The 27,100-nt window shown below is 32.2% G+C and overlaps 2 protein-coding genes across 2 annotated transcripts; both read right to left on the bottom strand.

The window, feature by feature from the left end:
* Window positions 1–5,108: 5,108 nt before the first annotated feature.
* On the bottom strand, window positions 5,109–19,001 carry LOC143050790 (ectin-like). Its single transcript, XM_076223904.1, has 5 exons — window positions 18,995–19,001; window positions 18,450–18,620; window positions 17,629–17,799; window positions 16,967–17,113; window positions 5,109–5,140 (listed from the first exon to the last, which is right to left on the bottom strand). The coding sequence occupies exons 1-5, from the start codon at window positions 18,999–19,001 to the stop codon at window positions 5,109–5,111; spliced, it is 528 nt and encodes a 175-aa protein (XP_076080019.1).
* A 4,990-nt stretch (window positions 19,002–23,991) lies between these two features.
* LOC143050791 (thrombospondin-1-like) lies at window positions 23,992–26,672 on the bottom strand. Its single transcript, XM_076223906.1, has 4 exons — window positions 26,630–26,672; window positions 25,051–25,221; window positions 24,458–24,628; window positions 23,992–24,179 (listed from the first exon to the last, which is right to left on the bottom strand). Exons 1-4 carry the CDS (start codon window positions 26,670–26,672, stop codon window positions 23,992–23,994), a joined length of 573 nt encoding a protein of 190 aa, XP_076080021.1.
* Window positions 26,673–27,100: the final 428 nt, after the last annotated feature.

Below are 27,100 nucleotides of genomic sequence, written 5' to 3' on the forward strand. Positions count from 1 at the left end.
GGGTTCTGGAGTAGTTTTCTCTATGAAGATGACAACGAAACGAAATTTTTCAAGTGTCTTGCCGACAGAAATGCTTCTGTAGAGACTAATAAGGATACTTTCCAGCTACCCCTTGTAAGCATGGAGAAGCAGATATACGAATGTTTGTCCATGTTCGGCCTGATTATGAAAATTGATGTAGGACGGTAATTTAAGGTAGCACCGACACAGATGTAGTAGTATTAAGAATTGCAGCACTCCAAAAATATGGTGGAACAAACTGTGGATAGGTTTTGGCAGGAATGAAAACTTTTGATGGCTTCCTGTACGTGATATATCAAATGCGTTTGGTCCTCGTGTAGCTACTCTTCCTTTCATTCATACATTCAGTGCATGTGACACTAAGGGAATAGGTCAGTTTGGATGACATAAGAAGTATTTCAACATGTAAGGGACGTACTTATTTCTTTTCTGAAGTATAAAGACACATACAAGGACATAAAAGAAGCATTTGTTTGCATCATGTATGACAGAACAACATCACTATTTGCTGTTAACGAGGCACGATGTAAATTTTCACCCAGGAAGCAGCGGCATTGTGATGTACTTCCGCCTACAAGAGTGTTTTTGTTTTCGGAGCACATCCAAAGAGCAGCGTATCAAGGAGGATAAGTTTGGGCTCAGCCTGATTTATGTACCAATTCATGGACACTGGGATTGGATGAAAGATAAAATCGAGGACTTCTTAGGCTACCGTTAAAGTTGCATCCTCCTGTCGGGAACTTTTGAAATGAGAAGGCGAAAAATCCAGTTGTGTTGGTGACTGTAAATGCTACCGTTCTGTCCTTCCTTGTACGAGTTTTGTTATTCGCTACTGTCCGATAATTTTAAGATAACGAACCTGTCTTTCTAACAAAACTAGACATTTAATCTTAACAAAGAATGTAATATCACTTGTTAAGTTGATGAAAATTTAAAAAAAAATACATTTTCATAAATTTTGCCGCCATTTTGAAACCGGAAATCACTCTTTTTTTGTCATTTATGTGTTGTTTTTTCCGTACGTTAGAAACTGTTATTTACGCTTAATTAAACCTTACATTGGATTATACCTATAACACAATTATCAAAGATTTACAACTGGATATGACGCCATTTGCAAAATGATCGGTTGCCATCTTGAAAAAATGGAAATTTTTGATGGCCAGCACCTGATTTCTTTTAATTATCGTTTAGTCTACCTGTATACCAAATTCCATGCTTGTATTTCATGCTTGTGTTATTACTTGTTAAGTTGATGAAAATTATTAAAATATTTTTTACGTATTTGCATCTAATTTGGAACCGGAAACCACTATTTTTCTTCAGTTATGTGTTGTTTTGTCGTACTAAGAAGCTGTTCTTACATTGATATATACATAACACATCTTGCAAGGATTAAAATCGGAATTTTTGACTCGTTAGCCGACATTTTGAAACCGGAAGTCACCTTAAGTTTCATTAATGTATTGTCTAGTCGTTATTTATGAACTGTCATTTTCTTTTTATCAAATCTAACAATGGATTTTACATATGACACACCTTTCAAAGGATTAACAAATATTGGCTAATTTGTTATGACGCCATTTTCAAAATGTGTGGTGGCCATCTTGAAAAAATTAATATTTTTTCTGGCCAGCAGCGGATTTTTTATAAGTATCATTTAGGTAACCTTTATACCAAAGGACAAGGTATGATAAGGGGTATTTTTGGCCCCCTCTTCAAATAAGTTTATATTGATATCAATGATGGTTGATAGTGTAGACACTTGAAAAAATAATGATTTTATTGTGTTCCGGTAATAGGAAGGTTGCCTAGCAACGGTTTTTATTAAGAATGAAAATTATCACATATTAATTGCTTTATCAGTACAAATTTAAATATTTGCAAATAATATTGTTTGTCCAAGAAGAACTTGCAGTCACAAATGAAAATACTCTTTGATATTGTTTATTGTATGCTTAAAAACAACCTTGGTAACAGAAATGTTGCCTAGCAACGGTTAAAAAATTGGCGCGTGCCCCTCCTCAGTATGACTTAAGCAGTTGTTTGAAGATTTTTCTTTCCATTTGGTGTTTCATTCTAATATTTTTTCATATACATCTTTTTTTATTCTTTACAAATTCCGTATTGAGCATAGCAACACAAATGTTGCTAAGCAACAGCAAAACATGTTTGAATTAAAGCCAACTACAAATCAATTAGTCGTTTTATTGAACAAATTAAATTGAATGCAATGCAGATTGTCTATTTGTGAACATGTTTAGTTAGAAATGAAAACTTAGTTCAATTGTTGGTCACTACAAGCTGATCAACAACCAAGCTACATAACAAGTGCATATCAACCATGCAATAATAGGTTATTTATATTTTTTGAAGTATGAACTTAGTTTTATTGTTTTATTTTTTAGGAATATACTTCCTAATACGGTGTTACACTATAATATAAACATCTAGATAATCATTATTTTTTGGACGAATTCTATATCGAGTATAGAATCCCACATCTTGCTTAGCAACAGCAAACATTTTTTTTTAAATTGTAGACCACTACAACACCTTTGTTTCAATGTGTAAGTCTTTTCATGAAAACAAGAATATATAGGATTTAATAATTTGAGATGAGTTTTCACAGCTTTTAAAGATACTTAACAGTTAATGGAATGAAAGAGACGTGACTTGTACCACATACAGACATTGTGTGGAATAAAATGTCTAATCCAGGCAATTACGAATTAATATGATGTAAGGGTTAGAATGTGAATGTGTCCTCTGCATGGGTACAAAACCTATGGTGATTTGGAAACGACTTATCAAGGCAAAAAAAGGGGGGGGGGGGGGTATAACTCATTTTTGGAGTTATTAACGAGGCATTAATTGACCTAAGAAATTAATCCTATTGAGCAGTAAAGAAAATGGCATAGCCTGTAAGAACATATATGGTTTAAGGGTTGGACCATCATTTAACCATGAAAGTTAAAGGTCAATTAATTGGACCTTGAGATCAACGGTAAATGTCATAATGATATTAGACTGTTATGATATCTGAGTCATATACACTGTATGCCAAATATCACAAGTCAATGTATAAAAACTAAATAAGTGTAGACCCGGACAAGTGTGTATGAGAATAAAATTCCAAAAAAGAAGAAGAATAGTTATGTTTAACATAATGTATCCATTCATTTCATCTTGGAAGCCAGGGAAAATTGACAAAATCAAGTGAAAACTGAGTACAGAAGAAACTGATGTTTCTTTCACGATGAAATGGACTATGGTTTGTGGGGGTTCTTTATAGCTTGTTGTTCGATGTGAGCCAAGGCCCCGTGTTAAAGGCCGTACATTGACCTATAATGGTTTACTTTTATAAATTGTTATTTGGATGGAGAGTTGTATCATTGACACTCACACCACATCTTCCTAAATCTATGGAACATTTGTGTTATCTGTAATTATGATGTAGATACTGGCAATGACGAAAAATGGTTTCACTTTACTGTCAGTGTCAAATGATTTGTGAAATATCATGTAAAATGCATGTATGTGATTAATTTGCATTTTGTATCTTTTCGTTTTGTTTTTGTGTTTTTGTAATTTGTTTATCAAAATGAACTACAGTTATAATTGGACATGCAAGTTACTAATAAGAGTATATAAGATCGGGTTATGGTGAAGGTTGTCGCCTGTTTAAACGTTTACACATGCTGCGTTTGTTTGCAACTAATAAGGAACCTGTTCAGTGGTTGTTGTGGTTCATACGTGTTCCTCGTTTCTAGTTTTTTTATATAAAGATTAAACCGTTGGTTTTCCTGTTTGAATTGCTACATTAGTCACTTGTGTGTCCTTGATAGCTTGATGGTCGGTTTAAGCCAAAGCTCTGTGTTAAAGGTCGTACTTTGACCTATAATTGTTTACTTTTTACATGTTGTGTCCTGGAAGGAGAGTAGTATCATTGGCACTCATACCACATCTTCTTATTTCTATATATGTTGCAAAAGTTATTTCTTTTGGGTGGATGTGTATGTTTAAGCGTGGATTCATATAAGATGGATTCTTACAGTATGCACCCTTTTATTAATTCATTGTACAATTAAATAAATGTAATAAATGCATTAAAACGCCTGATATCGTGTGTTCTGACACCGGCCTGGTCAAACCTAAGACTTAAAAATTGGTATTTGCTGATTTCCGTTAATCAATTGGCATTAATGGGTAAGGACAAAGACTAGTTGGATCGGAGTGTCAAGTTAGGGTAATATGTCTTCCTGCGGACTGTAATCTTTTTAGCTATAGCACAATAAAAATTAATGAAACAAACAACCCATGCAGCAACACGATGTCCAAAAGTTAGCACTTTTTGTAAACATGAATTATTATTGAAATAGTCAATTTTATGAATTAACTGTTAACAAAACTTTATATTGTTTGAAAAAAACTACGGATAATATATTCAGGAAAAAATAACCTCTATTAGCTGTATTTCGCAAAAAAAAAATCGGAATTTTGGGCCTTTTATGGTCTTTTGACATTTTTTTATTCGACCGTCACTGATGAGTCTTTTGTATGCGAAACACATGTCTTACAAGCTAGATATCTTTAATTATGATGCGCTTTATTCCTTTCATATTCAATACTTATTTTATTTTCTTTGACGTGTAATATCTGATTAAAAAATAAAAGAAGCTTTTATTCTTTTGAATATGTTTGAATTCATTATACATGTAGTGCTGCTATTTAAGAAGATATATGATTGATTGAATGTTGTTTTCTGACCGTCCAGTGACACGTACTTTATGCATGCAAATTTTAACGGAAAAGATAAGTAGAGAATGATTTGCAAACAAGAAATACGAAGTAGCACGTGTTGTCGTCAAGATAGAACAACGGAAGGCGGGTGACAATTACAAATAATAAGTTCAATAAATTCAACACCACGACCAAAAAATAACTAAAGATACATAATTTAGATCATAAAAGTGCTGGATAGTTTTGTTTAATCTTGATTATTGTTACACTTACACAATTAACAGTTACTAATTAAAATTGTCACATGGTGTCTTCTTATGTCATATGAATTACAATGTATATTATTATTCACAGTTCTGTCGTTTATTTTCGCAATCTGTATTTATATTAAATGATTGTCTAAAATGTTAACTCGGCATGCCATACTTGGTAGAAATGCGGACGTGAAAGAAAGCACTTTTCACAAAAGTGTCAACGGAGATTAAAACATTCCAGGGCGACAATTTCGTCAATTATGAAACAAAATACGTATATGCACTGTTTGAGTATGAACCAGTTATTATATTCATTCACAATTACGTTCCCAGAGTTTCTCTGAAGTTTGTCACAGTTCCGTCTAACTTTGGGTCAAATTTCGACGGTCTGCTAAAATGTCACTTTAAATTCAAGAATAATGAATACAGGAATATCCTGTTTTCCTGTCTCAAATATGTTTATTTTTCGTCCTAAAGAAACTAGCCATTATTATAGCGTAGCATGAATACATTTCCGTCGTCGGATCCAGTAAATACCGGAAATCATCTCCGGTCCGCAGTTCGGTTAAAAATTTCGATGATTCAATGAAAACTACGACGATTTTTGTCACTTTTTTGAATTTTTAACTATGAGCGTACTTACGACCCACTAAAATATTTAAACTGCATCAACATTTATGTTCATGGAATGTCTGGTATAAATATGATCGTGGGTCGTAGGTACGCTCATAGTTTAAAATGCAGAAAAAGGTTTGGAAACTGCCATTTTTCTGCCCTTTTCGCGAATCCTGAGGTCTTTACAGCAACAGAGCATGAATAACATCAGCGGAAGTTGAAAAATCTATTGGAGTTTACAAAAATATAGGTTTTAAACTTTAAAAATAATGTATTATAATTAATGGCAAGTCACTTTTGATTTGAACGAAATTATGGGGCCGTTCTCTGATGCTTATCGTACCTTGTCCTTTCATGCTTGTATCACGATTTGCACAATTATGTCCATAATATCTCCCACTAATATAGTGGTTTGTTAGAAGGTTAAATGAATTGACCTTCTCTTTTTTATTTCTATCTCATGATATGATGAAGTGTATTTACAAACTCACTACCCAATAATATATTATTATTCAAAATGAATAGCTAAACATGCTTTGCCAATTAGATATTCAGTTTAAGAATGCATATGAAATTTTTACAGCTCATAATAAAGGAATTGTTTTCCATACAGAAAGAAAGCTTAGACGGTCATCCTTCATTTATCTTTAATGATTTATCATAGTTAAGAGGATAAACGTCTGACTCTTATTTTTCATTTAATCATTTTGTTGAAATGTATAATTTTTTTACATTTAACTTATTTGTGATCATTAGATTATCACAGGATCTACAATGTACCTATTATATTAATTGATTGATTTCTCTTCCCGAATATGTATGAGATGTTAGTCACTGGTCATAAAACAAACCATAACTAATCGACATATCTGTTTACAAAAACTTACCCCCTTCCCTTCAACTCTTATCAATATGATTCTCATCGTTTTATATTTGATATGGATGTTTTTTTTAATGTTGTAAGTTTTTCCAATGCTTCACTATTGTGGTAAATTATTAGCATTGTATAAATTACTATTGCCTGTTGATTTATCATTGTCTAGAAGAAAATATTTCTTGCATATTTAGAACAAACGTAAAAATTGCAATTCACTATTTTGTACAGTTTAGTTCATTGCTTTCTTAGCCAATTATTTTGTGCTAATATACTGCGGTTATGCCTTATTATATACCTTTAAGGGTAATTGCAAAACTGGCTTCTTGTTTTCTTGGCTTTGTAAATAGAAGAGGCGTTTGACCTCATATGCTACGTTTGAGAGGATAGAACACGATATGGAAACAATTGATCGTTCATAAAAAAGATTTTTTGCGCTCCTCAGCAACTACATGTACATGTAGACATATTTTGCAGTTTAGCGACTTCATATGGATACGTTTGGAAAAAGTAAGCGTTCCTGAGCGTTACATGTACATATCTACCAAGTATTTTCACAGTAAAACTTAATTTAGTGGAGGTTGTTTAAGTGTTCTTTCTTTCGTGCACTTTTAAGAAACAAATGTTTGTGTATCATCATAAAATTGTTTCCATAACAACACATTTGAAACTTTAATACCGTTATGCATGACTTAGTTTGAAATTTCATGATAAAAAAATATTTCTACAAATTGTATACATACTCTGACTTTATTCTGACTGCCAAATAATGTTTTTAAACAATTTTCTTCAACAAGATTTCAAAAAGGTTTTCATAGACAAAAACCGTAAGCAACTCGTGTCCATGGTAACAAAAAAATAAGACACACTTCCTCATTTTTTGGGGCAACATTAATAAGATGACACTATGGTATTTATGAATTCATGGCTGTTTTTGATTCAGGTGTCCGCAACAAATCTTGGTGAGCATTCAAAAATGTCATCTGTGACCTATAAAGATCTCCCAAAATGGACGATCAATGCATTTGAATGGGACATATAGTTAGAACCCCCTTTCTGGATATGGCTGGATCCGCCCCTGACATATATGAATTCAACTTATATATAAATCCAATAACAATACTAGAGTGAATTTCCTACTTCATTAGTGAAGGAAATGTTATGAATATTTTTTTTCTTGTTATTAGATATATTTATGCATACACTTGATTTTTGTTAATTCATTCTTGTCTCTGCAAGTGTTGATCGGGATTAAACACGTGTTACTATGTGATCCAATCACAGCTCACCGTCTAAAATTGATGACATAATTTGAATGTTTTTTTTTCACGATTTGCTACCTATTTGGACACGTATTACACGAACACTTCTTATTTATAGGACCAATCGTGCATTGGTTTTAATCTTTAGAAACAAAACCGGACAAAACTGTACACTTTCCGTAATCATGAAACAATATAGTTTGTAAAATGTTTGTAATAACCATGAACTGTAAAACTAACAAACTATCTATAAATATGAATTCACTGCATAAATTCCCTGGTTATCCAGTGACTAATTTACAGGGATACTCTGCCAACTGCTGTAGGTCGAGTAATTTGTAACAACAGCAAAGAAAAGTGCAATAAAGATATTATTTAAAAAAAAAAAAAAAGTTAATAAGGATTTTATCTTCAGATAAGATTTAATTTTTTTTATTGAAATATAAACGTCGGTATCATTATTTCTTTACTACCATCATTGTCGAAAATACTATTCATGTCCATATATTGCAGAAAATACATTAAATGACCGATTATTTTGCTTTATAAAGGGGGTGGTATGTTCTTTTCTTCGTATGAAAATTATCTAGTATTTCAACGCCACTATTATATATACGGTATTCGGAAAATCAGGAATCAAGCAGAACATTAATTTGTAATCTGCTTGACTGCAGTATTTTTTTCTCTCATAAAATTTGGGATCAAATTATCGATATATTTTTTTTGTTAGAAAACCATATCCCCCACTAAATGGCTAATCCCTTAGTGTAATTTGGTGTAATGATATGAATAGTATTTTACTGCAATTGTTTGAAACAAATATTGATGCTGACGTAAATAGTTTATTTGAAAAAAGACAGGACAAATGTCGGTGAACCAAAAAGTTCAAATCTAATTGGAATTTAAAGTGCCTATGAACTCATTCATCATGCACGAGTGATTCTATTTATCACAAATGTCCGTGTAACAACTTAAAAGAGTCCGTGTATCATCTAAAAAGAGTCAGTGTAACACCCGTTCATATACGGTTTTCTATAGCTCTGCTGGGGGCAAAGTCATACAAATATATATTATTCAGCTCGGTCTTGGTAAATCCGTCTTGGAATACTTGTTTTTATCTTTTATTGTTTAATCCGACACATTTCCCATATATATCAAATTAAACGACTAAATAAATCAAATTGATTTCCATAAATTATTTGCCGAAACTTGTGCACAAAACTTATGTGTAGAACTTGACAAAACTGCTACACCAAGGACCTCACGTAATCGTATATCAAGGAACGCACATATATATCCTTCTTATACATGTAATTATACATGTAATATATTGTCAAACATTTAAAGACTTTTATACACAATATATTTTTTAGGAAGATAAGAAATACATAAAAGTAAAATCACAAAAATACTGAACTCCGAGAAAAAATCAAAACGGAAAGTCCCTAAGCAAATGACAAAATTAAAAGCTCAAACACATCAAACGAATGGATAACAACTGTCATATTCCTGACTTGGTACATATATTTTTTTATGTAGAAATGGTGGACTTTTGTATGTAGAAATGGTGGATTTTCGTATGAAGAAAATGGTGGAACCTGTTGGCGTTGATTTTGTGTTTTTTCGTTTTTTTTCCTCTTATAGTTAAATGTTTCCCTCAGTTTTGGTTTGTTAGCTGGATTTGTTTTCTCTCAATAGATTTACGAATTTTGAACTGTGGTATACATGGTATACTACTATCATTGCCTTTATTTACGTAATTTCGGTTACATTGTGGACGCGTTTATAATTCGTCGTATACTCCCGGTTTTAAAACGAGTTCATTGGACACACGATTTTATTGTCTCGTTTCGTATATAAATAAACAATGCAATACACTAACAAAATAAGTAGACATGACATCCTTAAACGCCTTCGAAATCTACTGACCCCTATAAATACATATAAGGGTACCAACGCGTGGTCGTTAAACCAATCACAATGTCATTAATGTCCTTGAGGTGCGATAAAATATGGAATACCGTGTGAAAAATCGCCAACCAAAGTTAATCACGGACGATAACTCCGAACAATAACGTCAACATTTAATATATTTCATGTTTAAACTTTAATGGACTCTTCCGCGAGCTTTGATAAATAACTTTTCTTCGTTTCAGAATATTATGAAGTTGTATGTAAATTTCAAACATGTCATTTAATGGAGAAAATAACCAAACACTTCTTAAATTCATACATAAAAAGATAAAAACTATTCGTGTTAGCAGGCATGATGATTCAATTAAAGACCTATCCACGTTATTGCTATGTTAGATAATTGTCTCTTAGACATTCATACATGTGCCATGTCTCATTTTTACTGAAAACCTGAGGACGGTCATAATTAGATACAGAAGGTCGGTTGTTTTCTCCGGGTACTTAAGCTTCCTCCATCAATAAAAAAATTGGCAATCACGCAAGTAGCCCAAAACCGGTGTTTGAAAGTTGCGTTAAAACACAGAAATTGAAACCAATTCAAATTATTTTAGAACCTTGCAATCATTACTAAGTTATGCATGACAGTCACTGTTGTGTTCTAAACCAAAACGCTAAGTTACTAATATGCCAATATCATCAAGTCGTTAACATATTATGACTATAACTAAGTTATATCTGGTAAGTGAAAAATCCGGAATGGAAAGATACTAAAAGGTTCATGGTATAAGAAAGGATATTAATACTTTATTTCTCAAAAGCAACAAGGCTGATAGGCATATAACAAATTTACATTCAAAATATAATACACACATACATATATAAACAGTCAAAGATAGCAAATAAAATTGATATGCATTTGTTAAAAAAGCATGGTACACATATTTTGGCAGCAAAAAAAAACCAGATATATTTCATAAATTATTCAGTTTTATATTTTCTACTGATAATAACTGCACAAGTTTTAAAACTGAAGAAGTTCTTCAATATACATGATATATGTATATATATCTTTTAAGGATACTTTTATATTTCTTACATTTATTTCTAACAAAATGACACTCATCTTTAATTAGTTTATCGTTACACTTTGTACAATATCTTTTATTTCGGTTAACTATATAAAAACGATCTTGTGGACCTTGATGGCCGAGTGGTCTAATCAGATACTCATGTAATCACTAGCCAGTCAACACTGATGTTGTGAGTTTGAATCCCGCTCGTGTGGATGCACTCGACTTCAAACGTAATTGACTAGCATTGTCAATTTTCCTATCAAAGGTCGATGGGTTTTTTCCGGGCACTCCTGCTTCCTCCTCCAATAAAAACCGACCTTCTCGAAATAACTCAAAAGCGGTGCTTGAAAGTGGCGTTAAAACACAAAAATTGAAATAAAAAAAAAAAAAAATCATTTCAGAACCTTGCAATCATTTAAAGTTATACATGACAGTCACTGTTGTGTTCTAAACCAAAACGCAAAGTTACAAGCATGCAAATATCATCAAGTCAAGATGAGATTATGACAATTACTAAGTTACATCTGGTAAGTGTAAAATCCAGAATGGAAAGACACTAAAAGGTTCGTGGTATTAGAAAGTATATTAATACTTTATTTCTCAAAAGCAACAAGGCTGATAGGCATATAACAAATTAACATTCAAAATGTAATACACACACACATACAAACATAAACAGTTAAATAGAGCAAATAAAATTGCATTTGTGAAAAAAACAACCCTGAAGCATGGGGCACATCTTATACGAAAAACAAAGATTTTTGGCACCAAACAAAACCAGATAAATATTACCGTAATTATTCAATTCTATAGTTCACTGGTGTCAACGTGATAATCGTAACTGCAGTTACGATCATCCCAATATGGCGGACACAAATTTAGGGAAATTTTATAAGGCTGATTTTTATAGTTTAACAGCTTATTTTCAGAATTGTATTATGTCAATAAACATCTTTATTAGCATTGCTATTGAAATATTTTTTCAGTCCGGATGGAAAAGCAACAAGAAGAATGAAAATCGAGATACAAAAAATCACGATGATGATCGTAACTTTTATTTATTTTTATCAACGATGATCGTAACTTTTACTTAAGATGATCGTAACTGTCTGTTCTAACGAATCATTTTCTGATAAATAAGGACAAATAAAGCAGTCTAGTATGCGACAAAAATATACGTTATCAGCTGATATTGTGATAATAATGAGGAACGATCACTGAGGGGAGGTTCACGTCCTATTGGAAAGTGCACAAATGGTTATGACTTCGTGAGATTTCGTATTTCTTTTTTTTTTTTTTTTTTATCTAGATCAATATTAAAATGCATTGGGGTTAACAACTTTATATTGATTTCATATGTTTTATATAAATAAGGTATTGGACAGTTCATATTAATGACCAGTTTGTTAAAATTGGAGATTTTTCTCATTTTTCCCGTTAACTTTATAGGGACAATAGTACCTTTCGAGGATCTGATATTTTGGGGAATTCAGACTTTTTAGTTTATTTCATTAACAGATTTACGATTTTTAAAGGAGAGGTTGACAAAATAAAGCATTAAGAAGTGTAATCATATCTGTTGAATGAAAAATAATACATGACATATACCGTAGAAATGTAAGGATTTGTAGCTTGAAAAATCTAATATGAACGTGTATACCATCTATATCAAGTTTTCCTTCTTTACATAAATAGCCAACTCATGGTAAATATAGGCAACAGTAGTCCAGTGGCGTATCCAGAGATTTTCATAAAGGGATGGGGGACTGGCTGCCTAAAAGTAGGCCCGCTACAGGCATGCTTCATTGATTCTCTATACAATCAACCAAATTTCTCCCACAAAAAGGTGATGCGAGCACCTTGACCCTCCCTCTAAGTCCGCCTCTGTAGTCTACCAATGTTTAATAGTCATAGTTTGATTAAGAAAAAAACAAGACCAGGCAACAATTGAAAACCGATAGAAATTCATCAAAGTAATGTAACTTCATGCCTTCCTTTACTTTATGCAGTGAATGTTTTGGCCTGTATTCTTAAACTGTATAATGATAATGATATTTATATCAACTTCATATCAACGTAAATCCATTTTGAATGTTTACTTAATTACTCATAAGAAAATAATGGTCCGAGATCACAATTAACTCGTAGTCCATTTCTTTTAGAACATAAATGAAAATTAAAAAAATCCCACCTGCGCTTTCTCAATGAAATGTTTACAGTGTGTTGTACTACTTTTTGGGACAAATCATATCAAAATTAAAGAAAACTTCATCGGCTCAAAATATGGACAATTTTGTGTTTAGGGTGTCTTGAAATCTTTTTTTCTTGATATAAAACAAATCTTAAAATAAGCTGTTAAAGTTGAGAAATCAGCCTTCTAAAATATCCCTATATTTGTGTCCGCAGACAAAACCAGCCAAATATCTACCTTAACTTTTCATTTCTCTATTTTCTATTAATAATATCTGCACAAAATTTAAAACTGAAGAATTTCCTCAATAATATTGTTTTATATATCTTTTACGGATATCTTCATATTTCTTACATATTTAAATAAAATGACATCTTTAATTAATTTATCGTTACACTTTGTACACTATCTTTCAATTCTGTTCATTTTATAAAAATCGATCTGGGGGCCTCTGTTGCCGAATAGTCTAAGTAGTTACTATTGTAATCAATTAGCCAATCAGCACTGATGTTGTGATTTCAGAACCCCCGCTCTGACGGTTGCACTTGACTCCAATCTTAACTGACTAGGACTGTCAGTTTTCCTATACTCGGTCGGTGGTTTTACCATTGTGTGACAGTTTATTTAAAAAATGACCTAGATGTTTTTTATTTTTTTATTTGTTTCTTTTACTTTGATAATGTCTCGAAGGAAGGTAATATATCTCAGTGGCTTAACTAAAAAACCTACCGCCATAAAGAGTTGAACATTAGTCAATTTAGATCCAATTAAAATTGTCACACATAAACCCTGAGTAACTGTATCATTACTTGAATATAACACGTAAATTGAATACAAAAGCTTGGACCCATACAAAATACTGGCCTTATCATTTTGTGTAAGTTTATTGTTACACCAGACGCTTGTATCGTCATAAAGAAAGGATCACCAGTGATGCTCAAATCCAAAATGTTAAAATGCCAAATTAAAACAAAATTGAAGATAACTGGTTAAGGACCCGTATTGAAATAACCCTGATGACTTATCTAATCGATCCATTATTAATCCAACTTCTTCTAATGCTACGATAGTAAATTTTAAAGCAATTATTAAGTTCATTACATCTATACTGTTGAATTGAATATGAATGATACTATATGTTTAGGGAGGTAAATCTTAAAGATCATGAAGATGTACTTAGGTGAAATCAAAAACAAATCTAGAATTTAAAATTGATACTATTACAGTATAAGTCATAATTTTTTTTCTTCTAAATACTGACCTCCGAGAATATTTCAAAATAGAAAGTCCCCAATCAAATGACAAAAACAAAAGCTCAAACACATCAAACGAATGGATAACAACCGTAATATCCCAGACTTGGTACAGACATTTTCTTATGTACAAAATGGTAGATTAAAACAGAAGAGCATACCTTTCGAGATACCTTTTTTTTAGTAAATGGCAGGAAAAGGCTGACTCGGACTTTAACCCTATATTTGCTGCGGTATTATTTTGGTCTTAAATCAAAAGAAAAGAAGTCTAGATTATGCTTAAATGGTAAATAACCTTTTAAGATTGATTAAAGTCGTAACTGAAAAGAAAAATGGGCGCGATGGGACAAAATAGTTTACCTTGTATCACAGAAAACAAAAACAAGGAGTCGGAACGTTCGACAAAAAATCCTGAACCATACCGAAGTACATGAAGATTCATACCTTACAAATAAATAAATAAGATGATCGGCTCAAAATTAGAATTTTTGGGTTAAAATGATCAGATATTCCCCACAGGGTTTCCTCTTTTTTAATTGTTTTCACTCCTGCACAGTACGCATTGGACGCACATGTAGACTCATAAGCCTATGTGGATAGAAAAAATCGAGAACATATCTTTTAATGAAAATATCCTAACGAAGAAATATTTAACGTCCGGATTTTCGAAGATAATCTGAAATTATATTTTACAAATATTTAATAAAATTGAAGATTCAACCATTGGTTTGCTTCGTTTTTCACTTATGCACATCTTGGTTACATTTTGGTTTTTAAGTAATAATTTTTTTTAGGAGAAATCTTAAAAGGTTGAAGCCTTTATAGTAAAGAGGAAAAATATATATGAAGGATTTTTGTTTTTTAGCCTCATAGAAATAATAAATTGTTGTCAATTTGCAAATTGAATCAAAAAGAAAAAAAAAAATAACTACAAACATATTGTTCTAAATTCAACTATAAGTAAAACCCATCTCGTAGAGTACGTCGGTTTTAATTCAAGACTTTGGGCAAACATTTCTTTTATTCTGGAAATCCATAACAATAGTATTTTGATAATGTTAAAGTATGTCTATCTGAGGGTTTATATGATAAAGTTACCATTTTAAACGAGAACGTAAAATAATAATTCTTCAGAACATTTCCAGATTCTCGTATACTTCGTCAACATTGGCACTAGTGCATGGAATGTTAGCATGTGCACTGGTTGCGATATTGTCAGCATTACATGCAATGTTTGCATGTGCACCGGTTGCGACATTATCAGCATTGCATAAAATGTTAGCATTGGCACTTGTTTCGATATTTGCAGATTACATGGAATATTCGCATGTGCACCGGTTGCGGCATTGTCAGCATTGCATAAAATGTTAGCATGGACACTTGTTTCGATATTTGCAGCATTGCATGGAATGTTAACATGAGCACCGGTTTCAATAGTGGCAGCAGTGATCTGTGTATTAGCATAAACATTACTTTCATTATTGAAGGTGTCATAAACGTTACTCTGTACACGACTAACTCGTCTGACGCAATCATAATCATTTTCCTGGGTTGTTACTCTCAATTCAGCAAGACTTTCAGTGTTACTAAAATATCAATGAAATACATATGTGTCAATTTATTGTTGATGTGGTCTAATATTGATGATTTTACGAAATCAAAACGTATGCACTTTTTGTTTGTATTAATGTGAATGACTATTGTGCAAAGATTAAGCTATAAGTTAAACAAAAACAATTTATTTTATCAAGTTTAAAATCAAGATAAAGCCTATACGAATGGTCTGGGAAGCACGTGTAGTTAAATGTAAAATCAGTATATATACACTTTTTTGTAAAACTGTCGGTATAAATGAAATTATTTATTTTAAATGTGTTGTTGATACAGTCAAATATTAAATCTAATATGAAAATACAAAACGCATGGTTTTTTTCTTTTAAATTTATTTCAAACATGTGAATTTGACATGATTGTTGAAAGTTTAAAATATCAGTAATACCAAAACAATATATTTCATTAAATATATAAATTTTAAGCCTATACAAATGGTCAAGAACGCACTGGAAATTAAATGGAAAATCATTATGGATTCATTGTTTTGCATATTACATATGCATTCTTAGTAATTGAAATTACTTACCTTCCATTTATATTTTTTGTCGCTAAAAAAACAAATAATAAGTATTTTGCATTTGGCATTTCGACGACATTGAAATATGGTTATCATTACATCTTTAAACATGTTTCAAAACGACATAACTTTTGACGTGACTTTGAACACATATGGACTTTTGCTATCATTCAAAATTGGAACATTGATATAAGTAGGGTATTTCCAATCTTTGTTGAATGGGTAAGTTTTACAATAATAAATTGCTTACTTACTTTTTATCTAAGTGATCAGCACTTTGTTCAACTTCGTACTTGTTTTGGCTTGTTAACTTTTTTGGGATTCGAGCGTCACTGATGAGTGTTTTGTAGACGAAACGCGCGTCAGGCGTAAATAGAAAATTTAATCCTGGTATCTATGAAGGAAGTTATTTGTAGGATCGCTTATGTAGAGAATTATATAATTATAAAAATATTGAACTATCATTGAAATATTTCTCAATTTTCATAATTTGATTGGTCGTTTGGAGAAAGAAAAACAATTTCATTGAGTGTAATCAGATTGGTATATCCACGAAATCACATAGTTAATTACTAATTAGAATGTGTTATGTAGGATATTTATTCCCTAAGTAAATATTAACCACATAAACTTACCAACTTTACCAGGTCTGAATCTGCGAAATACAAAAAAAGATATACACGTTATGGCGCCTGTAATGACAAAAATAACCACAGCAACACTTCCAAGAATCACAGGTGAGATGAAGTTTGGTGTATCCTCATTTGCCTGTAGTTGGGCATCTGTAAAATATACAAATTTGAAAGTAGTAAATAATATAACTTGACCGCATCAGAAAGAAATATCCATAAGTTAATATAAGATGCAAAACATTTTTGTTATAGTCTATTAATCAGATAATGCATATCTTAAGTTTTTTCTTGTTTTATAACATACCACGGAGCTTCAAGTTGCCTAACTAAAGAACTCATTTGGTCTTTTATTTGATCATTCTGGGAATCTTCGGCGTGTTATGCGACATGAAAAAACTTATTATATGCATCTATAACTTGAACTAATGTTTTACTAACACTACTCAGCCATATATTGTCAATGAAAAATAGTAAAAACGTTAAAAAAATATGAATGGCTGTATTTCATACAATCCAATGAACATTGAAAGACGATTCAGCCCGCTTATCGAGTAAAGGCATAATATGATATAAATGAATCTATTGTCAGTAAAAGGAGTACAAGTAGTAATTTGATAACTGTATAGACACATTAAAGAGGGTACTAGATAAACAACTGATTTTACCTGGACATTTGTCTTGATAGCAAATCTGATTATCGAAATCAAGTCCCATACATTCAGATCCATTAAAATACGGAGAAGGACTGTCACATTTACGTAATCTTTGTTGAGTTCCGTTCCCACAGGTGGTATTGCATGCTTCCCATTCTTGCCATGTCCCCCACTGTCCATCAACTACAACGTTATATTTGTTTTGTAGGAAAAAGTATGATACAATTATAAATGATGAAATATTATTCACGATAATAATAATGCATTAGTCACATATTTTAAATTGATATAGAAAGATGGGGTATCAGTGTCAATGAGACACTCTCCATCCAAGTCACAATTGCTTTGTTTTCTTTTACCAAATTTAAAACAGTTTACTTGGTATTTTGCAACTAAGTTGTTCTTTTATTGTCATTATTTGTTTTTAATTTAAGAAAATATTGTAAACAGAACCAGTGCTGTGTACCAGATGTGCATAAAGTCAATGAAACTTAGTGAATGATGCCGACAAAAATTTTAAAAAATCCACAGCATGACTTTAGACTTCAAAATATGTCTGATAATATTTGGTTGACTGTAGTTTACAAAATCTAAAAAAAACAAAAATCCATTTATAATAGAAATTCAATGTAACAAACAAAAAGAAATAATAAAGATGAGCAAGACTGGGTTTGACATCAGCATAGGCTTCTCATGTAATAACACACTGCAGACATCACTCGCACTTTGAAATCCACACTCTATATAAAAGATATAGTCGGGAATAGGACGTAATCGGTACAAATATAGAATTGGAATCATTCGCCTTTTTCTAAGATGGACCATTAACTTACTTTCACAATTAATTTTGTTACATGGACGACTTTCTATCATTGTTCCATTGCAGTAAAGCCCTCCATTGATTGGTTCAGGGGCATCACATTTTCGAGTTCTATCCTGAATTCCACCATCACATGTTGCACTGCAGATGTTCCAGGAAGACCATCCACTCCAGTTGCCATCGACTGAAATGAGAAAACGTGATAGTGGTATATTTCTTACATTAATGATAAACCAATCGTTCATTTAAAATATATATATTTAAAGAGAAATAGTTTTTTTTTATTCATTTAAATAGCAGATTACGCGCCATCATGAGATAAATGATGGTTATGGAAGATCCGTTTCACAGATGACGATGAACATATTCCAATAATCTTATCCTTTTCTCCTCGAATATGACTTACCAAAATATAAAATTCATTATTTAACAAAATAAGTGCACAATTTGGAGAAACATCTGACTATACGCTTCCGAAACACCTGGAGCTCGTTATAGGGTTTGTTCGGCCGAGTCCTCCGTTTGCTATGTAGTAACTGAATACCGTGGTGTGTCTACCTGTCATTTTTCAGTTTTATTTTTGGGTTGCCATAGAATGATTAGAATGATTAGTTTGAATAGTACGTTAGAAAAAAATGTATGTTTCATATCGTAAAAATAGATGTGTTGTTTCTAAAATCGTACTTGAATATTTCTATATATCTACAGTAACAGATTGTATACAGTTCCTAGATAAAAAAAAATAATATCCGTATGTATAATTTTATTAGAGTAAACAAAAAAAGTAAAATTTTGTACTTGTAAAAGTCAGGTGTAGGTCTTATAATTATCATACATTGAAAAGTGTTATTAAGAGAGGGACGGAAGATACCAAAGGGATAGTCAAACTCATAAATCTAAAACAAACTGACAACGCCATGGCTAAAAATGAAAAAGACGAACAGAAAACAATAGTACACATGACACAACATAGAAAACTAAAGAATAAACAACACGAACCCCTCCAAAAACTAGGGGTGATCTCAGGTGCTCCGGAAGGGTAATTATTAAGTTATACACCAGATCCTTATTTTATATAAACGTAATATGTTTATATGAATTGATAATCATAACGGACTGATGGATTTAAGTTTTGACTCTTGGTTAACCTGTTGTTTAATAACGCGTTTGACCATGTTGATAACATCAAGGTTGATATTGCAATCATCGTGCCCAAAGTATGCAACGATGCTTATGTAACACATTTTTATCATTCATTATAAAACGTGTCCTAAAGTTGTACTTGTAGCAAACAATAATTGTATGTCGTCATTCTTCGTGCAATGGATAAAAACATAAATATATGCAATAAATATAATAAAACACACGAATACATTGTGTCATTCAATATACATACCAGGACATTCATGTGTGTTGCAAGTATCCATATCGGAAGAATTTCCGTTACAAAAGCTTCCGCCATAAGATGGGGGAGGATTATTACAAAGTCTGGTCCTTCTCCTGTTCCCTGATCCACACGAGGTCGAACATAAGCTCCATACATTCCATTCTGACCAGTCGCCATCGACTGAAATATATATTTTTTTTCAAAATGCAGTTCTTCGAATAGATGTTCTAAATAAGAATCATAACAGTTACAACTACTGAAAACACATTATTGGAGGTTATTGTATCTTTGAAAGTAATAAATTTGTTTTTGAGTAAACAGTTGAAAATAATACTGACGCAAATTCATACACAAAGCTTACGGGAAATAAATAACTAACTTCATTGATTTACACTGACTACTGATAAAAAAAACATCAGGTAAAGGACTCACCTGGACAGTTACTCTCGGCACAAAGTAATGTTTCTTCGGCCATCCCTGAACATGTAGATCCACCATTATACGGATATGGATTGTTGCAATTACGCGTACGTATCTGCACACCACCACCACAAGTTGCATTACATACTGACCACATGCTCCATGTTCCCCAGTTCCCATCAACTGAAATGATGTAATAAGAATGATGTTATATGTGTTGTATATACATAGTATATGACTGAATTGAAACAATGTGAAAATTAAAAAAATGATTGAATCTCATGTAATAAAGAGGAGTTGGACTGGACTTGAAATCAGATTAAGCATATCAAGTAATACACACAGTGCATACATCATCTGCACTTTCGAATCTAGACTCAGAAAAAAAAACATAGTCAGGTATAGGAAGCAGTTGGTAAAAATATTGAATTGGAATTAAAACATATTTATAAGATGGAACATAAATTCACTTTTACAATTATTGTTGTTACATGGACGACTTTTTATCATTGTTCCATTGCAGTAAAGTCCTCCATTGATTGGTTGAGGTGCATTACATATCCGAGTTCTATCTTGAATTCCCCCGTTACATGTCACACTACAGGTATTCCAGGAAGACCATCCACTCCAGCTGCCATCGACTAAAATATTAAACAATGTGATAGTTGTATATTTCTTACAGTAGTTATAGACAAATCATACTTTGAAAATATAGATTTAACAGAGTAATTGTGCTTTTTTATATAATTGAAATAAAAAAAAAAAACGCGCAATCACGAGTTATTGATTTATATGGAAAATCCGTTTCACAGATGACGACGAATATGTTCCAATTATCGTACCAAAATTCTTATAATTTTTTCCTCGAATATCACCAACCGAAATATCATTGTCATCGGGTAGCAACACAATGGGTTCCACATGTAGCGAACAAATCTGACTATTCTCTTCCAAGACACCTGGCATCATGAACAGTTTTCGATAGGATTGGTTTTATTCATTTTAATATGTAGTGTTCTACATACCGTTGTTTTGTCGATTTGTCGTTTTTCAGTTTCCGTTTTATTTTGCCGGGGAATTGTCAGAACCGTTTTATACCGTATAAATGGATATCTATATATTTACAGTAATGAATTATATATAGTTCCTTGATTCAAGACTTGCGTATTATCCGCGGGTATAATCTTATTATAAGACATTTTGTACCTTCTAATGGTAGAGTGTAGGTCTTACTATTATCATACTTTAAACAGTGTTATTAAGTATGACATCATATTTTTATTTTATATTAACGTAATATTCAATTTTTCAATTCTTTATTTTGAAATATATAATATAAGCATATGAATTTGTTATTATAACGTACTGAGGGATGTAAGTTTAGGCTCTTGGTTAGCATCTTCTTTAATAACAATTTGATCATGCTGATAACATTAAGGTTGACATTGCACTCAATCATCATGCCTTAAGTATGCAACGATGGTTGTGTAGCACATTTTTATCATTGAACATGAAATGTGTTAAAAGGTTGTACATGTAGCAATCAATAATGTCTTCCATTACACGAAGTCATTTATTAAACAAGGAATACAAACAGAAATATCTGTAATAAAACAATAGATATCCTAAAATGCTAAACACACGAATACATTGTGTTATTCAATATACATACCAGGACATTCATGTTTATTGCAAGAATCCAAATCGGAAGTAATTCCGTTACAAAACCTTCCACCATCAGATGGGGGAGGATTATCACAAAGCCTTGTCCGTGTCCTTTTTCCTGATCCACACGAAGACGAACACGTGCTCCAGGCGTCCCATTCTGACCAGCCGCTATTGACTAAAATATATATATTTTTTTCAAAATGCAGTACTTCGAATAGATGTTCGTAATAAGAATCCTAACAGTTACAACTACTGAAAACACACAAGTAAGTAATTATATTTAAGAAAGTGAAGATATTTTTTTTTTTTTGGTTACATATAGTTAAAAATAAACTGACAGATAACTTTTAGAGGACACTCATTCATATAAAAGTATAAAAAAGAGGCAAATTCATACACAAAGCTTGCGGAAAAATCAATAACCGACCTCATTGATTTACACTGGTTACTGATAAAAAAGAAAGAGAAACAGTTAAGGGACTGACCTGGACATTTACTCTCGGCGCAAAGTAATGTTTCTTCGGCCATCCCTGAACATGCAGATCCATCAGCAGATGGATATGGATTGTTGCAATTACGCGTACGTATCTGTACACCATCACCACAAGTTGCATTACATACTGACCACATGCTCCATGTTCCCCAGTTCCCATCAACTGAAATGATGTCATAAGAATGATGTTATATTTTTTGTATATACATAGTATATGACTGATTTTAAACAATGTAACATTAAAAAGTTATTTGATTTCATGTAATAAAGAGGATCTAGACTGGACTTGACATCAGAGTAAGTATATTATGTAATACACCATCTGCACTTTTGAATCTATACTCAGAAAAAAAACATGGTAAGGGATAGGATGCAATTGGTACCAACATTGAATTGGAACCGATAAAATATAGATGAAACCATTGCCTATTTCTAAGAAGGAACATTAACTTACTTTCACAATTAATGTTGTTACATGGACGACTTTCTATCATTGTTCCATTGCAGTAAAGTCCTTCATTGATTGGTTGAGGGGAATCACATTTCCGAGTTCTATCCTGAATTCCACCATTACATGTTGCACTGCAGATATTCCAGGAAGACCATCCACTCCAGCTGCCATCGACTTTTATTTGAAAATAACAAGCAATGTAACAGTAATTATAGACCAATCATATATAGAAAAGATAGATTTACACAGAGAGAAATTTTGCTTTTTTATATGAATGAAATAGAAGAATACGCGCAATAACGAGTTACTGATCTATATTGCAGACCAGTTTCACAGATAACGACGAATATGTTCAAATAATCGTACCAAAAATCTTATCCTTTTTACCTCGAATATCACCTACTGAAATACCATTATGATCGGGTAGCAACACAATGGGTTCCACATGTAGTGAACAAATCTGACTATTCTCTTCCAAGACACTTGGCATCACGAACAGTCTTCGATAGGGTTGGTTTTACTTATTTTACTATGAAGTGTTCTGCATAACGTTGTTTGTCTATTTGTCGTTTTCAGTTTCCGTTTTATTTTGCCGGGGAATTGTCAGAATGATGAGTTTGACCGTTTTATACCGTATATATGGATATCTACATATCTATTGTAATGAATTATATATAGTTGCTTGATAATCCGTGTGTATAATCTTATTAGAGTAAACAAAAAGTGACATTTTGTACTTATAGAAGTAAGGAGTAGGTCTTATAATTATCATACATTAAACAGTATTATTGAGTATGACATTATATTCTTATTCTATATTGATGTAATGTTTGCATATGAATTTGTAATTATAACGTACTGAGGGATGCAAGTTTAGGCTCTTGATTAGCATCTTATTTAATAACGATTTTGATCATGCTGATAACATTAAGGTTGACATTGCACCCAATCATCGTGCCTAAAGTATGCAACGATGGTTGTGTAGCACATTTTTATCATTGAACAGGAAATGTGTTAAAAAGTTTTACATGCAGCAATCAATTATGTCTTCCATGAAGTCATTTATTAAACAAGGAATACAAACAGAAATATATGTAATAAAATAATAGATAGCCAAAACACACGAATACATTGTGTCATTCAATATACATACCAGGACATTCATGTGTATTGCAAGAATCCAAATCGGAAGTAATTCCGTTACAAAAGCTTCCACCATAAGATGGGGGAGGATTATCACAAATCCTTGTCCTTGTCCTTTTTCCTGATCCACATGAAGACGAACACATGCTCCATGTGTCCCATTCTGACCAGCCGCCATTGACTAAAATATATATATTTTTTCAAAATGCAGCATTTCGAATAGATGTTCGTTATAACAATCCTAACAGTTACAACTACTGAAAACACTCAAGTAAGTAATTATATTTTAGAAAGTGAAGATAATTTTTTTTTTGACAGATAACTTTTAGAAGACACTCATTCATATTAAAGTATAAAAAAGAGGCAAATTTATACACAAAGCTTGCGGAAAAATCAATAACCGACCGCATTGATTTACACTGGTTACTGATAAAAAAGGAAGACAGGTAAAGGACTCACCTGGACAACTACTCTTGGCGCAAAGTAATGTTTCTTCGGCCATTCCTGAACATGTAGATCCACCAGCAGATGGATAAGGATTGTTGCACTTACGCGTACGTTTTTTGGAACCACCACCACAAGTTGCATTACATACTGACCATAAACTCCACGTTCCCCAGTTCCCATCAACTGAAATGATGTTACAAGAATGATGTTATATTTTTTGTATATACATATACAGAGAGATGTGGTATGAGTGCCAATGAGACAAATCTCCATCCAAGTAACAATTTTTAAAATTAAACCCCTAAAAAGTTAAAGTAAGGCCGTAAACACCTAGCTTTTGCTCACATCGAACATATATATAGTACATGACTAAATTAAAAACAATGTAAAAAATAAAAAAAAAAGTGATTGAATCTCATGCAAGTAAGATTGGCTAGACTGGAATTGACATCAGAGTAAGCATATCATGTAATACACACAATGCGTACATCACCCGCACTTTTGAATTCAGACTCATTAAAAGAAGTAGTATAATATAGGATGCAATCGGTACTAAAATTGAATTGGAATCAATCACATACTTCTAAGATGAAACTTAAAATTACTTTCACAATTAATGTTGTTACATGGACGACTTTCTATCTTTGTTCCATTGCAATAAAGTCCTCCATTGATTGGTTGAAGGGCATCACATGTTCGAGTTCTATCCTGAATTCCACCATCGCATGTCGCACTGCAGATGTTCCAGGAAGACCATCCACTCCAGTCACCATCGACTAAAATAACAAACAATTTGATAGTTGTGTATTTCTTCCAGTAATTATAGACCAGTCATACGTTTAAAAGAGAAATTTAAAGATAAAGTAATTGGTTTTTTTTTTGTGGTATTGAAAGAGAAGAATACTCGTCATCACGAGATTTGTTTTTATCGTTGTCGAATTCCGTTTCACAGACGACGACGTATACATTCGAAAAATCGTACAAAATCTTATCCTTTTTTACTTGAATATGACCTACCAAAATTCAATTATCATTGGATTGGTGCCACAGGTGGAGAACAAATCTGACTATACTCTTCCGAGACACCAAAGTAACGAACAGTTTTTGAAAAGGTTTGTTTTGCCAAGTTCTCAGTTTACTATGTAGTGTTTTGCTGACCATTGCTTGTCTATTTGTCGTTTTTTTTTTCAGTTTCCATTTTGTTTTGCCACGGAATTGTCAGACTGATGAGTTTGACTATACCGTTCGAAAAAAATGTAATGTTTTATATTGTATAGATAGATATGTCTATCGAAAAATCGTACTTTAATTAAACACTGTTATTATAAAGTATGACATCAGATTCTTATTTTAAAATGACGTAATATTTTTTAAGAGTTAGTAATCATGACGGACTCAGGAATATACATGTTTGCTCTTGATTAACCTGTTTGGTGATATATATTTTGAACATGTTGGTAACATCATGGTTGATATTGCACGTCGAGCCAAAATTTTGCAACAATGATTGTGTAACACATAACATTCTATTCATTTTATATCAAATGTATCCTTAAGTTTGACATGTAGCAAACAATAATCCCTTCCATGTAGTCATTTATTCTACAAAGAATACAAACAGTAATATATGTAATAAATATCATAGATAGCCAAAAACACAAAAATATATTGTGTCGTTCAATATACATACCCGGACATTCATGTGTATTGCAATAATCCAAATCGGAAGAAGTTCCGTTACAAATCCTTCCACCATAAGATGGGGAAGGGTTATCACAGAGTCTGGTCCTTGTCCTGTTCCCTGTTCCACATAAGGTCGAACAAAAACTCCATCCGTTCCATTCTGACCAGCCACCATTGACTGAAATATATATTTTTTTCAAAATGCAGTACTTTGAACAGATGTTCTTAATAAGAATGCAAACAGTTACAACTACTGAAAACACACTCACGAAGGTGATTATATTTTTGAAAGTGAAGATCGATTTTTTGGGTGGTAAACAGTTGAAAATAAACTGACAGATAACTGTTAGAAGACACTTATTCATATAAAAGTATAAAAAACAGACATATTCATACACAAAGCTTGCTGTAAAATATATTTCTAACCGTACTGATTTACACTGTTTACTGATTATAAAATGGAAACAGGTAAATGACTCCTTTGAGAAGGTAATAACTCACCTGGACAATTACTCTCGGCACAAATTAATGTTTCTTCGGTCATTCCTGAACATGTCGATCCACCAGCAGATGGATATGGATTATTGCAATTACGCGTACGTATCTTCACACCACCACCACAAGTTGCATTGCATACTGACCATATACTCCAAGTTCCCCAATTTCCATCAACTGAAATGATGTAACACGAATGATGTTATATTGTTTGTATATGCATAGTATATGACTGAATTGTTAGGGGAAAATGGTTCAAATAAAAAAAAAGAATACATTGCCAGCATGGTACAAGACACAATATAGTTAATATCTTATAAATGAAACAGACAAGAATGGAAATACATTAACCTGATTTGTTTTAATCATAAAAGAAAGGGAGAACCTTGTGAAAGAACATTTAAAATTTATATGACAAACATGGGTTTAAATGTTTAAAATCTAGTGATTAAAACGTCCTTTCAACAACAAAACACT

Source organism: Mytilus galloprovincialis, chromosome 11 (genome assembly GCF_965363235.1).
Source record: "Mytilus galloprovincialis chromosome 11, xbMytGall1.hap1.1, whole genome shotgun sequence".
In the NCBI taxonomy this organism is placed as follows: Eukaryota; Metazoa; Mollusca; class Bivalvia; order Mytilida; family Mytilidae; genus Mytilus; species Mytilus galloprovincialis.